The sequence below is a fragment of the Poecilia formosa genome, unplaced genomic scaffold, assembly GCF_000485575.1.
Source record: "Poecilia formosa unplaced genomic scaffold, Poecilia_formosa-5.1.2 Scaffold14, whole genome shotgun sequence".
Classification (NCBI taxonomy): domain Eukaryota; kingdom Metazoa; phylum Chordata; class Actinopteri; order Cyprinodontiformes; family Poeciliidae; genus Poecilia; species Poecilia formosa.
This window is the reverse complement of record NW_006799953.1, coordinates 1,741,505-1,756,455: the sequence shown is the minus strand read 5'-3', so window position 1 is coordinate 1,756,455 and position 14,951 is coordinate 1,741,505. Positions and strand designations below refer to the sequence as shown.

Here is a 14,951-nt window from a genome sequence, read left to right as displayed (position 1 = left end):
TATATATATATATATATATATATATATACTGTATATACAACCACTGTAAACAGCTAATGTGCTTAGAAAATTTAAAGCAAGACGTGACAATGTTTTAAAGGAAAACATTTTCAAAATCACTTCTGAGTTTCTTTGATATTTCCACAAGTCAGTGTTCCAGCTGCACCTGAATGCAGCATGTGCAGCTGTTGGGAAAATCCCCTTTCATCAACAGGAGATCCCTCTGACTTACATCTTATATGACGTATGGATGCTTCTGGTCGCCCTTTTGCTGTACAGACAGAAGCATTGTACCTGTTGTCCAACATATGAACATTCTGAATGTACTTATGGAATAAAGAAAAGCTGTTTACGCAGAACCAACAAGGCCACATGGGACATTTTCACCTTTAAACCCTTTAAGTTGGTTGCAGTTGGTTTTACCGTTGATGCAGTCTGTGACAGGACAGCTGCTAACTACTTGATCTCTCGTGTCTGGGGTTAGTAATCAGTTCATACCAGATCTAGCTTCATGTGAGATAATTATAACATGTTTGACTGACTGCAGCTGAGGTCAGGTCACTTTGCTTCCCCTCTCACACTGTCAGATTTTTGTAAAAACCAGCCATGCTGATTGTCCGAAACTAGTGATGGAGACTTTACTCAACTGGGAATCGTGTAGAATATGGTTAAAAACATTGTAGTTTACTCTAAAGTTCAAATGGTGAGACTATAAAGTGAAGTTGTTGTTTTAAAATAGCCAAATATTGAGCCAGGGTAGTTTCATTTCAAGCTTACATGTGCGTTATCCATGATTTCAGGAAATCTAAAGTCCGCATCCAGCATTGTGCCAATTTAAAACCATCTGAGTTGAATCTTGAGTGCTCAGGGTCGTCAGCAGTGTGCCGTGGCAAAAAAAAACCCCCAAAAAAAGCTGACTGATGTTGCAAATGTCAAGAGGTGATGGACTGCAGCTCTCCGGCCTGGGAGCAAACCGCGGCTACTCTCTGTGTGATTCGCACTCTTAAAACCCCCCTCCGTCCACTCCCGACACTTTCACCTTCGTTGCATCATAACCAGAGAAACCCTCTGAATCAGAACTCGCACAAATACATAAACCGCAAAAAGTACGATGGAAAAAGAAATATCATTATCACATCGTTTCGCCCCCTGCTAAGCCGTTCTAACAGAGTCAGGATACAGTCTGAGAACGTTTCCTGAAGTTCCTAAAACAATACGTCCTTAGTGCCCTGTGGGTCCTGAAGTCGGTTCTGTGTCTTCTCAGAGACGCCATCATATCCCCTCGGATCAGCGTCCGTCTGGGTTGGTGGGCGACACCACACACTCTCTTTGTCACGCTCTTTGAGCGAGAAAAAGCAGGATGTCCCAGAATAACGTACTGTACCGTTTTGACAGGATGAGTGTGTACCTGTAGGAATGATGTTAAAAGTATTAAATAAAGCCTGGCAGCGATCTGTTGAGATGCAGTTTTAGCAATAGCATTTTTTATATTTTTCTGCAAAAAAAATATCATTTCTCAAAAGAAAAGAACAGAACAAACAAAAATGCACTGACATTTGTATTTGTCAATATATCCTTTTTCAGCTTTTTTATTTTAGACCCGGGTTTGCAAACCACATTGTGGAAAAGTGAAGGGTTTTCTATCTTCTAGTTGTACTGTTTCAACCATTGGCTATCATAATAAAACAGTGCTGAAAGTATATATATGAGATATTTAAGTATTTTTTCCTGCATTGACTTATAGAGGAAAGTACAAAGTTCTGCTGGAATTGGATTCGTAACAATCAGATTGCCAGACGATGACGTCTCTCATTGCAAAAGTAACCGAGTCGTGATATTTGCAGCCGCTCATAAATGTAAACTGTGGGCTTTTCTGTTGTTCTTTCTTCGTGAGGACACAGAAAATAGTTTTGATCGTTTTCAAATATATTACATTTTCTCAAATCCAGAGTCAAAACTATATAACCAGGCCCAAACATTTACACAAATTCCTACTTAAATGTCCTGAGTAGCGGCACATTTTATGGAGTCCTCAAGAACCTTCTGACATAAATCTGGGAGGATTTTTGCCCCACTGTTTCTGCCCTGTCTTAGATGAGGCTTTTGGACACAGTCTATAAATAATTAGTATGGCACTAAGGCCTATGCAGAAGTCTCATTCTTAGCTACCCTGAAGTTAGTTTATGTGCATCCAGATTGAAGTTTTCAATTGGTAGAATGTAGTTTTTCTTTTTTAACTTCTAGTTGTTTGTGCAATCTCTCAGGGCTTCAGCTATTGAAGCAAAACCTTATCATGATGCTTCCACCACCATGCTTGACAGTTATTTCCTTTTCCAGACAAAATGTAGAAGAAACATGAGGTTTCTTTCAACTTCATTAAGCATGTTAATCACAAATATAATCTGAGTGTATATTAAAATCAATGTAGAAGACATGCAACAAATGGCTTGAGACCAGGCATTGAACTTAGGATGAGGTTAAAAATCATTGCCTCTGCATCAGCAACTGAGCCTCCCAGCGACTCTGAGTATGAAAGTCTATTCTGATCATGTTTTAATAATTTGTGCACCCAATTCTAGTTCTTAAAGACCATTAAATAACTTTTAGCGTGCAAGAAATAGAATTCATTTTTAAAAGCCCAATTTTTTTCATTACTTCTCTAAAACTATCTCCTCCATCAAGCACAATGGGAAAAGATCTTTTATTTGATTGCCTTGTTTTTAACTATAAAGCCAGACAAAGATCCAAAGAGTAGCAGCAAAAGCAAATGAGGAGGATTAGCAGTGCTTGCCAACAACTAGTGGCATCTTCTAGAACATATTGGGGAAATATCATCTCTGTCTCTGGACACTGAGCTGTTAGCATGTCATGACGATCATACGCCAGCCGTGTCTGCAGTCAGATTCTTCTTGGACTGAAGACTGACCACTACCGGAGATCCTGACTGCAAGAGCGTCACAACGACTCTTTGAAGAAACTCGGATGATTTGAGTTATGAAGACACTTAGTTTCTCTCCGGAGTAAATAATGTATTTTTGAAAGGAACTGAATTGAATTGAATTGAATTCCAATTAGACTCACAATGAGGGGATGCAGACGTCGGATGTGCATAAATGGACTAAAATATTATGTCATGATGTCTGTTTGCATTTCAGTAATATTATTTAGCAGGAAACAAACTCCAATTACGAAATGGGAAGTGAAACCACTGAAAACTACTATCAATCATTCCCAGATGTCTTATTATTATTATTATTATTATTTATTTTTTTTTTTAAGCAAAGTAAAAAAGACCTTTACTCAAAGAAGGAGCTCGGTTCCTTTCAGTGTGTGTGAAACCGCTCTGAGATGGCAGCGCTCCAAAAACGCAGACTTTAACGGAAGACATAACCTCGACTATAACATTTTTTTTTTTCAATGGCTAACATGAGGCTAACACATCTTGGCACACAAGGCTTCATCAGAGCATCTGCTTTTGGCATAGCACCCAACCAGTGGAAGGTTATACGAGGAGGCGCACCTGCTATATGTTTTTCACTGCTTGATCTCATTATCATCAAGTGTGTTATAGTGGCAGGGCTGACAAGCTGCTGCCTCCAGCGGATTTACAAAATACCAGTAGAACGTGTGTAATTAGCGAGCACAGTCCAAAAGGCACCGGTGGTAAAAACAACAGTAACACCATATGCGTTACTGTAAGTTAGCTTATGCTTTCAATTTATGTAAAAGTTTATTACAGCCTAGGAAACTAAACTACAGCATTGATTCTACAAGAGTGAATTTCAGGGGAAATCTCATCACGTTGCCATGTGTCATCAAACAACAACATACTTTTTACACGTGAAACTCCTGATGACGTTGTGCCTTGACCTGTGCAAATCCTTGCATTTTTGTAGTTGGAAACAAATATTCATATTCACCCAGAGCAAAAGTGATTTACAGGAAGACATGTTGACTGTACTTCATGTCAGTTTCAACAGTAAGGCAACTCTTCGTGAGGAAAATGTACATTTCAAGTCTTTTAACAGCTGAGTGGAAAGGAAGCATGCTGCTGGTAGCAACGAGCGCTGTCCATGGTGCTGAGCGGGCAGCAACCAGTTCTGAACCGTTTAATGCTGCGATTTGTACAAAAAGCCAGTACTCACAACAATATTTTTAGTTTATTTGTACAAACACATGCTGTCTTTACTGTAGTGTTTTCAACACACGTGATGCTTTAGTGAATCTAATTTTGTTTCCAGCAAAACCAGGCTAATGAAGAGTTTTTGTCAAAACACTCTGTGGGGCATTGAGTGTCGCAGTCTAAAGGCGACATCGCACAGATTTAGACAAGTGCTAATTAAATGCCTCTGTAACTCTTTAGTCATGCTACAGTATGCCAACACTCTGTCTGCACTAATGAAGATTTACTTATTGTGGCTTGCTGATACTCCAACAGCCTGGCAGTCTGAGCCTTTGATTAATTAGCTTTTTCTTTTTTTTTCTTTTTTTTGCTTTTGCTTTGCTCTGTGTATGTCATGCAAATTTAATCTTCTAGAGGCAAGGCAATTATTACTCAAGCATATCTCAAAGATGTAATACAACTTGCTATTGTAATGAAATACCCTACATTTCTTTGCATTTAGACCTATGTACTGCACATTTCTAGATACAATACATATGGAAAAAACAAACAGCAGGTTGATTAAATACCTACATAAACATTTTCTAGGGTTTAGCAAATGTTTTCTCATTTTTCTCACTGAAAATGTGTTACACTATTTGCGTACAAATCTAAACACTGTACCTAAAAACTGTAATCATACTCGAAAGCAAAGAATAATGAAAGGCATGTCCTAATAACCCTGGTAAAAACGAATCTGAGAAGTCGTGACATGTTTTTTTTTTTTTTTTTGCATGTCTTTTCTTCCAATTGTAAAATTCAATCCAGCCAAAACACTTGCAAAATTAATTGACGCCACACATTCTGGATGTGTCATTTGCTCTTGTTAATTTGATACCCGACGCTGTTACTACGTCCTGAGAGCTCGCTAAGATTTTTTTTTTTTTTTTTTTGTCCTTTTGACAGTATCAAGCAGCAACAGCCGTCCTCACAGAAAGCAGAGATCGGAGAATATGAGCATATAAAGCTGCTGCTAAACTAAATGAGCACAATTTGAATTCTGGAGCAAATTAAGACTCTCAACCGCTAATAACGACCGAGTCAAAACTTCATTCACTGGGGGCGACGCAGTGACGAAACCCCAAATGTTCAAGTTTCTTTTAAAAATCTTTGTCGGAGCCTTCCTTAAGTTATGCAAATACCCGGCAGGACATGGAAAAAGACGAATTAAACCAGGTTTAATCTAAAAACCGCAACCTCAACTTCAAAGGTCCGTGTGCCACTTGACAAGCACAGCGGTGGGATTGATTCGGCAAAAACAATCAGTCCCAGTGGCATTTACAAGAAACTGGCCTCCACACTGTTCATTTTCAGCAGCAGGCATAGAAAGCTGCATTATTTATGCAAGTAGTTCCATGGTATTTTAAAAATGTTGAAAGCATAAATATGTGGACATAATCTCATCTAAAGAGGATGTACTTCATCTCTGTTTGTTAAAGCTCCTTTGTAAAAGTATTTACGCCTTTTTTTCCACATTTTGTCAGGTTACAATCATACATTTGAACGGTATTTTAGTGGGATTTGAGACATAACATAGAAGAAAAATAATACATGACTTCCAGGTGAAATAGGGGAAGGGGAAGTTTGCCAATAAAAAAAATCATCGTCATTTGAATTTTTGCACTCATTTGGAAGCCTAAACAGTTCCTTATACGTCGCTCCTCTTAAATATGAATCAGTTGAAATCAGCTGCCTCCAGAAGTCATTTTAATAATTAATAGTGTCCACCTGTGAGCAATTTGATCTCAGCATAAATCCAGCTGTGCTGTGGAGGCTTCAGAGGTTTTGTCAGAGAACATTAGAGAACAAACAGAGCCACTTAGATCCAGGAACACGTCAGAAATGTTGGGGAGAAGGACGCACGGACTAGCATTAAAAAGTTATACTTCCTGTTTAAGATTTGCCACAAACCTCATCTTTTAGGTCTGCTGCTGAAAACAAACATTGTGGAGACCAGTTTCTTGTAAACGCCACCGGGATTGATTGTTCTGCCGATTCGATTCCACCGACTGTAGCTGTCGAGCAGAATGCTCTGTTCAGATGAGACCAAAGCTACAAGCGACACAGGTGCGTAGAAAAACCAACATAACCCTGAACAGAAGAGTCTTCACAGTGGAGCATGACGCCATTATCCTGTGGGGATGCTTTTCTACAAAAGTGACAGGAAGGCATGTCAGAGCGGATGGGAAGAGAAATGAGGATGAATTCAAGGCAATACTAAGAGAGAGCCTGTCTCCTGTTGAGCCCTGAGTGCAGATGTTCACCCAAACAGATAGCCAGAGTTATCGTTTAGATTTAGATCAAACACATTCGTGTGTTGAGATGGTCCAAAAAGTCTGGCCCTTGAATCGGCTCAGATTTTGGGCAAGGCTTGATCATGTATGGTCTCCATCATGGCTGACCGTGGATTGAGACGTTTCATAAATAAAAAATGTGCAAAGTTGGTTCAACAAAAACGTACACCAAAAGCAACTTTGCACTTAAAGGTGGTTAATGAAGTGTTGACATGGTGGGTTTGAATACAAATGCCCGCCGCACTTTTCAGATTTTTATTAGTTAAAACGATTAAAAGCTTTTACCGTTTTCCTCCCGTGTCGCAGTTTTACGCTGCCGTCTCAATGAGACCCCAACAAATGCACAGAAGAGTAGAAATATGGTAAAAAACTAAAAAAAAAAAAACAAAAGAAAGAAAAAGGGTTCAAAGCACATTAAATGCTTTGTAAGATAAATTGCTTTATTTCTCTGGTTAATGCTCGACTTGACTCTCAAGAAGCAGCCATCTTCTGCAAGCGCAGGGATAAAGTCGTAACTCAGCTTGTTACTAAAGTTTCACTGCAGGCCAACCCATTGTCAGATTTCAGTCTGACGACTCCTAAACATCAGGATATCCAAAAGCTTGATCCAATAAAACATCAATACACCTCAACAACCACACCCACAAGATTACACCACCTACCTCCAAAATCAGGCCTTAGGCGGATATCATATCCCTTCAGCAACTTGTCCACGGTAGTCTTGGCCACAGACATTCCGGTGCTTTCGTTGGAGGAGCTGAGGGCAGAAACCACAAGCTTTAAGTGCTCTATCCCCCCCACCCCTACAATCAGCACCAACAGGGTTGTGTGTTTTTCAGAACTTGTGTCCACATTTAGTTAGAAGTTGGAAAAATTCTTTTAACGAACCTTGTTTGCAACATTAACGGGCAGAGGGCTTATTGTGTCTAAAAGAAGCTTTTTTTTACCAAGAGGAATGGCGTGTTTTTTAACACCTGACATAGTAAAGAACCTATCTTCCTTTTATATATTAGTAGTTCTGATGTACTAAACAGTTAATAGGATAAGTACAAACTGCAGTAGTTGGATCCAGAGCCTGATGCACACAGCTTGTCCATGAAGGTCCAAGGCCAACTTGTACTTACAACAGTTTGAACAAACGCTATGCTGTCGACCTTTAACTGTTGTTTGTACCATGTGATTACTTACACAGGAGATTGATCCAGGAGGCGGTGCACCAACCAAACTTCCTACGAGAAACAAATAACGACAAAAGAACAGGCGCAGACGGCTAACAGTCAAATGTGTCCCAACGTTTCTGGTTACAGAAAAGTGAAGCAGCGCATAAATCAATAACATAGCGTTCGCTTAGTTCTCATATGCACATTTTCTGTTCTCGGTGTTTCACACGGGAAGATCAATGCTGGTGCACCGCCTCTGTTCCCTGTGTAAATAACCATCAGGCTCAGTGTAAATAAGCAGTCCGTGTAAATGTGACGACGATTTACAGGTTTATAAATTTGCGTGCGCCAGAACAGCCGTGACGTTGTTCTGAGATCCGAGTCGTTTGACAGATCTTTGGACCCCGGATCTGTGGACCCTGGCCTCTTCTTGGACCAACATCTACCTGTCTGCTCTGGGTTTGTTCAAAAATAAAGTTGCAAAGACACCAGTCAGTTAAGAAAGTAACAGAACACTGCATCAAAAAAAAAAAAAAACCCTGAGCTACACCCTTGAAATCACATAGTAACCATTTAGAGAGGTGTCATAAAAACAAATAGGTGCTGTAAAAAAAATTTAAAAAAAGAAAAAAAGAGTTAAATCTGGGGTAATGGTTGAAAATTCAGCCTTTATGCATTGGACTCACATATCATGCACATCCATCTAGTCAATTGTAGGAATGTTCTGATGATATTTCATTTATGCAAGACTTTCAAGAAGCTGAGAATTAACTCAGATTGAATGTATTCATTTTCCCTACAAGCTCCATCTTATTCACACAGTTGTTTTTTAGAAGAACCAGAAAACAAAAAATTAAAGCCTCCCATTTTCCTGTCAGTTTGAGCCAGGATGTGGACTATTTTATTCCCCTCTCGCTCAGGTCTGACTATAACACTAATAATATGGGGTGACATGACCTGCAACCCTCTCAGCTGGTCAAGTTCTCCACTTGATGTTCCTTTGTAAGGTGCAAGCTTGAGTGTTGAGGGGGGAAAAAATAAATTAAAAGGAAGGAAGGAAAAAAAAGGTTGCCTGAGTCATGGAAGCACCCTTTTATTAACTCACTGTGCAGTTGTTCATCACACTGGGCGCTTTCAAAAATCTCTATAAGCTTCAACACCTGGCAGCGTCAGCGTTGGGGTTATATATGAGAAACCGTCTTTCATTACTGTGATCGGGTATATAACGGAAGCAAAATGTCAAAAAATAAAAAATAAAAAAAGGTGCAGCCTCAGTCTCAGCAAGCACCTTAAATCTTTTAACTGACACCATGGACCGCTGCAGACAAGGAAACGGAGTAGGCCACAAGGGATGTACATCAGTGTCTTCAACATCAAAACAATGAGGGAGCTGAGCAGCAGATTCTGGCTGCTGTGATGTCTGGAGAGGGCTTGTGCACAAAATGTGTGCTGTAAACATTAAAAGGCCCTGACATGAGCTGATTTATTAAAAGGCTCAAAAGCTTTCCCAGCTTTCTATCTGGAGGGCTACAAGCAGAGGGAACCTGCAGGGATTTTTTTTCTCCTTCTTCTTTTTTTCCCCCCAGTTCTGATTGATTTGGTTCACTTCCACGAGGTGGCCAATTAGAATAATTAAATATGTAACGATGTTACTGACCACAACTCATAAATCCAGCTGTTGATCTATCTAATCGCTACAATGATGCGTAAAAGTATTTTTTTTAAATTATTATTATTATTATTATTATTATTATCGTGGACTGTGCACCAAACACATCTCCATTTAGACAGGAGGAAAAGGTTACATTTCCCAGTTGGCTTGCTATGATGCACGCGCGTGTTTTTACGCTCGCGCGCGCCGCAGCTCTGTCTAATAGAGCATACATCGGCAGCGATGCCCCTATAATGAGCAGGCCTGGGTACCCCCTTAATGCGATTTGCCACATTTCGGGTTGTTATTGATCCCTAATTAAATATGTTGGTAGACATTGTTTTTTCTTTCCGATCAGTTTAAATGAAGATTATCTTACCTTTGAACAAAGCATAGGAAGGACAAAGCCACCAAAGCAGAGAAAATTCCACATATTTTTTCTTCTTGACGACCCAACATCTCCACGAATCCTTATAGTTCCTATAATCCAACCAGTCCCGTGGTCCTCCCGAAAACGCACAAACTAAGAAATAAAACAGGCAACTAAAAAACAAAACAAAACAAACAAACAAAAAAAAAAACAATAAAAAAGACAATCGCCTTCTCTAAAAAAAAAAAAAAAAAAAAAAAAATCAGTCGAATTACTCGCCTACATCTATGCAGACGATTTAAAAAAAATATTATAATGGACAAACAAAAACAAAACAAAACAAAACAAAAAAAAGAATAGAAAAAAAAGGAGGGGGGAAAATCTGCTGTTTGGACCCCGCTGTTTTCCTTTAGCTATGGAAATCCGTGCAGGTCACAGAGCCCCTCGACCAACACCAGAAGATCAGACATCTTTGCTCGAATAAAAAAGAACAGCATATAGGATACTTTTAAAAGTGATGACAAGTCCAGTTGAGGGGGGTGGGGGGGTAGGTGGTTGGGGAAAGGAGGGGGAGAAAAAGGAAGAAAAAAAAAACAGCAAACACTGGCATGAATGGCTGAAGCAGCAGCCTCCTGACAATCAAATCGGCGGATGAAATTTCCCAGTCCAAATCTGCAGAAGAGGCATGGTTCCAGCGTTGCTCCGGCGCCAGTCTTCACCCACAACGTGATGCTGTTAAAAGATATTTGACTGAGCTGAAAACCGTGGTCGGCTGATGTGTGTGCGTGCGTGCGTGCGTGTGTGTGTGTGTGTGGAGTGGGGGGGGGTGGGGTGTAGGGGGGGGGGGGGGGGGAGAGCGGTGGGTTCAAAAAGAAAAGAAAAATGAAATCTTCATTCCTTTTTTTTCCTTCTGCTTCTTCTTCTTCTTCTTCCTTCCCCCCGTTGCTGCCGCCGCCGCCGCTGCTGCTGCCGCTGATGATGATGATGATGTAGATCAGCGCAAAGTCACTGAGGGGAAAATGCACATTGAAATAGCACTGGGTAATATCTGATGCAGACGTCAGAGCAGGCTATATCACCCCTCTGATGAAGAAATTAAGGGAAAAAAGTACATGCCGAGAAATATGGATTTCCCCAACCCCTCTTGTTTTTTTTGTTTTTTTTAATGCCAAAACATGCGTCCACAGCGAAGAGACGCATTCGAAAAGTACTCCTGCCTCCGCTGGCCGCCGATAAATGGCGTATGGACACCTTAGCATGCTCCGTTCGTCCAGAATGACATGACGGAGAAACCTTGTGTGCTTCCTTAGTTTAATTTAAAACAATATCCGACAGGGAGGAGGGCTCGAGGAGGGGAAGAGGGGGACACCTAAGGTGAATTCCTTGGCGACAGGCTGTTCATGCGCTGGATTTTTTCTCTCCCTAAAAGCCATTAAAGTGCTCGTAGTGTGCGCCGGTGCGTTTCCATGCGTTTATTTCACTTTGCCACATTCTGCACGGCACTCACACGCAGGCACGCGCCCACTTCCACACACAAGCATACAGCACGCGCGCGTTCAGACACAGGAATACAGACAGGATTCTCTCAGTTTGATCTGATGTTATTATCACGCGCTCTTTTTTTTTTTGGGTCTGTTTGGACCAGAAACACTCTTACAGCAGGCTGCACACCGACAACCCGAGAATCACACAGACTTGAGTTTTAAGCAGAGGAAGGAGGTTTTCTTCAGGGATCTCTGTGCTGTCCAGTTGCTAAGCAACCCAGCCCAGCGCTGATGCAGTTGTGGTGATTCGGATGCTCTGCGCAAAGGCTCATTTAAAGGAGCAGACCCGGTGTGCAGTCAGAGCCGCGCCGTGTCAGTGGGACAAAAGGAGACATCCGCTGATGAACCGGGCAGCCGCTGCTGTTACAATAAAGAGGGGAGAGGGGCGTTTACAAAAAGGCATGTGTGTGGCGCGTCGTGGGGATCCTAATTCTGCTTCATCATCACTCTGCTCCCGCTAATCATCCCTGTCATGCCCACAAGGAGTGGTGGTGATGCAGACCACTTAAGCTAAAAACAAAAAAGAAAGAAAAAGAAAAAGAAATGCTCATGATCTGTGTTGATGCTTAAGATATGCGTCATGAAAACCAGGTAGGTATGGATACAGTGGCGGTTCATGCTCGGGTTGAGCCCCTCCTCTTCTTTACATACCTCTATTGTAAAGTCTGGACCTTTCAAGTGAAGTAAGCATCGTACATCTTCACTTAGGAATGGACAAACATTTGTAAAGTAGTAAGATTGTATTTCGTTTTAGAACCTAGTGAAGAACTGACTGGACTGGTTATTTAGGATGTTTTAATAGGTGACATTTGGGAATAACATTTTGTCACCTTGGAGTTAGTTTGATATATATCCAAACCAGAATCCAGTGCTCAGTTCTTGTCTGATTTGTAGCAATTTTTTTAATTCAGGCATCTGGATTTGAGCCTCAGCTAATTTTTCCTCAGTTGGTGGGCCGCTTTGTGGCACTGCCAGCAATATTTATACTTGGTTTAAACATGTCTCATTTAACTATGTCAGTGTTAAAATGTTACTTTTTGCTAAAGTTATGTAACTGAACATGACCATACTGACAGCTTAGAGTCTGGTATTTTTTGTGTCATGCTTTAATGTAGCACAGTAGACCATAGCTCTGTCCACTTAGTTTATTACATAAATATTCTGCATGTGTTTGAAACAATCCAGTATTTGCAGTGTCGATTCCAAAACAAAAGTAACAAACATTCTCATGTACATTTATATCCTCACTAAATATATTCTACATACATATAAATTCACTTATTTTCATGTCACATTTTCACTGAAGAAATTGTTCATTCTGCGATCATTTGTTGGGCTGCAGCACGGCAATAAGGGGTCTGGCTATGCATGTCTTCCTTCTCAATATCAGTTTTATCACCTCTGCTTAAATGTCACAGAGAGCTTGATTATTTATGGATATATATATTCTGGCCTTATCTGAGGGGGGAGGCAGGACCTGTCCATCACATAAGTGACGTTCAGTGCTGATCTCAAACAGGCTGCCATTGCAATTACATAGTTTATGTCAAAGGCTAACACCATGACTGACCGTGACCCGGCGGTGAACAATTATCTTAACATGATCTGCGACACAGTCAGACTGACTTTCACACTTGTTGGGTACTTGTTGCACCACATGGAGTCAGTGGTCATACAAAGCCGCCTTTGTAAAGAGATATTTTTCAAATATATCTAAATGATTAGTGGACATAGGCTGAATACTATCAACGAAAAACATTATTACATAATTAGATAATTATTCTACAAAAAATGTTCTGCATCTTCGCTGCCATTTGTTCAGACCATTGAAGGTGCCTAAAAACGAGTTTTTAAATTTTGCCATCCACAATTCATTGGCTACAGTAAAATGTAAAATGAAAAAAATAACTAACACAGAACTCAAGTGTTGGTGTTTGATAAGGATCATTCACACGTCTTCATCCTTGAACCCTAAAGTTCACCCTTGGTTAGATTTTCACATTTCAATGATTCACAAGAAAAAGCCTGAATCATAAATTCAGAATTTAACGTTAAACGTTGTTTTAAAAATCAGTACTACTTGCAGTTTTCTTTTGATGTTGTCTGTATTATGATTAACTCTTAGTCATGCTTTATTAGCATTAACTCCTACTGCTGACCTTATGCACATACAAAAATTTCTGATATTTGCTAATTCTTCTCTGTTAAATTATCTGCTGCATAACTACGGTAATATCCCAATCCAATCTGTCAGTTTCCATACCGTTTTCACATTACAAGGACCATAACCTTTTGTCAATCAGTTGGTCAACAAAATCTAAATCTAATCAAAGTGTTTTTATATTAAATGAACAACACTATTCACTGGCTTCCTTTTCATTTTCTGGTGAAATTTAAGGTTTTATTTATTGTTTTTTAGTGTCTAAACTCAATGGGCTGAGCCCATCTTACTTAAGTGAGCTCTTTCAGCCCTGAGGTCAGCTGACCAGCTTTTATTGCTTGTCCCTAGAGTCAGGTTAGAAATTAGAGGGGACAGAGATTTCTCTGTGGCAGCATCCAGACTGTGAAACAGTCTCCCTCCGTTTGTTACGATCTCTCAGTCAGTAGGTCAGTTTAAGTCCAGATTGAAAGCGCATCTATTTTTCTGGCCTTCAACACCAGCTAAAACAAAAAATTAAATAAAAATTTAAAAACTGGAGAAATTTGTATTTAATTAAACTTTTTTTTTTATCACTATAGCTGAAATTAAGTATGTCTTGTTTGTTTATTTTCATAATATTATTTTTTGGGATTTTCTTCCAATTTTATAATTGTCTTTATTACAATTTATAACAAATTATTTTGTTTGGTGATGTTTTGATTGTTTGATTGTTACTTTGGTCAGCTGAGGTTGTTGTAAATGTCCCGATGCGAGAGGTCCTGGGTTCAACTCCCGGACAAGCCCCCAATTTATTACGACTGGCTCAAGGTCATAACACAAACGGGAGACCGTGCTTGTGATCAAGGTGCAGAAAAAGGAATATTTATTATGAAAAACTGCAAAGGATTGTGAATGTCAACATTAGTGGCATAATGCAAATGCTTTAATAAGTTGTATGTGTGCATATGGAAGTGTTGAGGTGTAAACTCAAATGTGCATGAGGAGGGGAGCTGTGCCTTGGCAGCAGAGTAACACAAGCGTCAGGAGGCAAAGTGAATGCCAAAGGTGACCCTGAAGGTTGAGACGGGCAGGTTTAAATATTCTGTGCTCCAAATTAGCAGAAGAAGAAGAAGAATTGGCACAAGGGCCAAATTCTGCCCATCTCTGGCCATGTTCAGCCTCTCCCACAAAAGCAACTTCCATTACTCATAACAGTGTTCTCAGTTGCAGCTTTCCCTCCTTAACTTGTTGGCATCCATAAGCCCCTGCAATGTGGTTCCCTTTTCTTTTAGTTCACATGTTGCATAAGACATGCGAGTTACTGTGTCACCCCCCTTTGCTCCCCTGATATAAATAGTATCACATGGTTAATGCATCGGTGCCTTCCAGTCACTGGCTTTCCCCTTCCTCCCCACACCCCACTGTTTATATCCGTCAAAAGGGCGTAATCGGCTCTAAGTAGCAGATGATGTATTTAACTGATGTGTTTAGCAGTGTCTCAAGATGCTTCATCTTCTCTCTGTGACATGAGTGAAAATGTGTCTTAATGAGAGTTCGTTTGACATTACTGTGACATGGGATTTTACCCTCAGAGGACGCGATCAAAGCTTCTCCTGAAGGAGTTAAGTTG

The 14,951-nt window shown here is 40.2% G+C and overlaps 1 protein-coding gene and 1 long non-coding RNA gene across 2 annotated transcripts in view; both read right to left on the bottom strand.

Moving 5' to 3' along the window:
• Positions 1-10,466, bottom strand: part of gabrb4 (gamma-aminobutyric acid type A receptor subunit beta4) — a 62,692-nt gene extending 52,226 nt beyond the window's left edge. The window contains exons 1-2 of the mRNA XM_007545885.2: positions 9,647-10,466; positions 7,119-7,213 (exon numbers count right to left, since the gene is read on the bottom strand). Of these exons, the coding sequence (XP_007545947.1) occupies positions 7,119-7,213; positions 9,647-9,726 (175 nt within the window). The 5' untranslated portion in view covers positions 9,727-10,466. The remainder of the gene's footprint in view (positions 1-7,118; positions 7,214-9,646) is intronic.
• LOC107835580 (uncharacterized) lies at positions 3,278-7,112 on the bottom strand. Its single transcript, XR_001661373.1, has 2 exons — positions 6,106-7,112; positions 3,278-6,073 (listed from the first exon to the last, which is right to left on the bottom strand). It is a non-coding gene; the product is annotated as an uncharacterized LOC107835580 (long non-coding RNA).
• Positions 10,467-14,951: the final 4,485 nt, after the last annotated feature.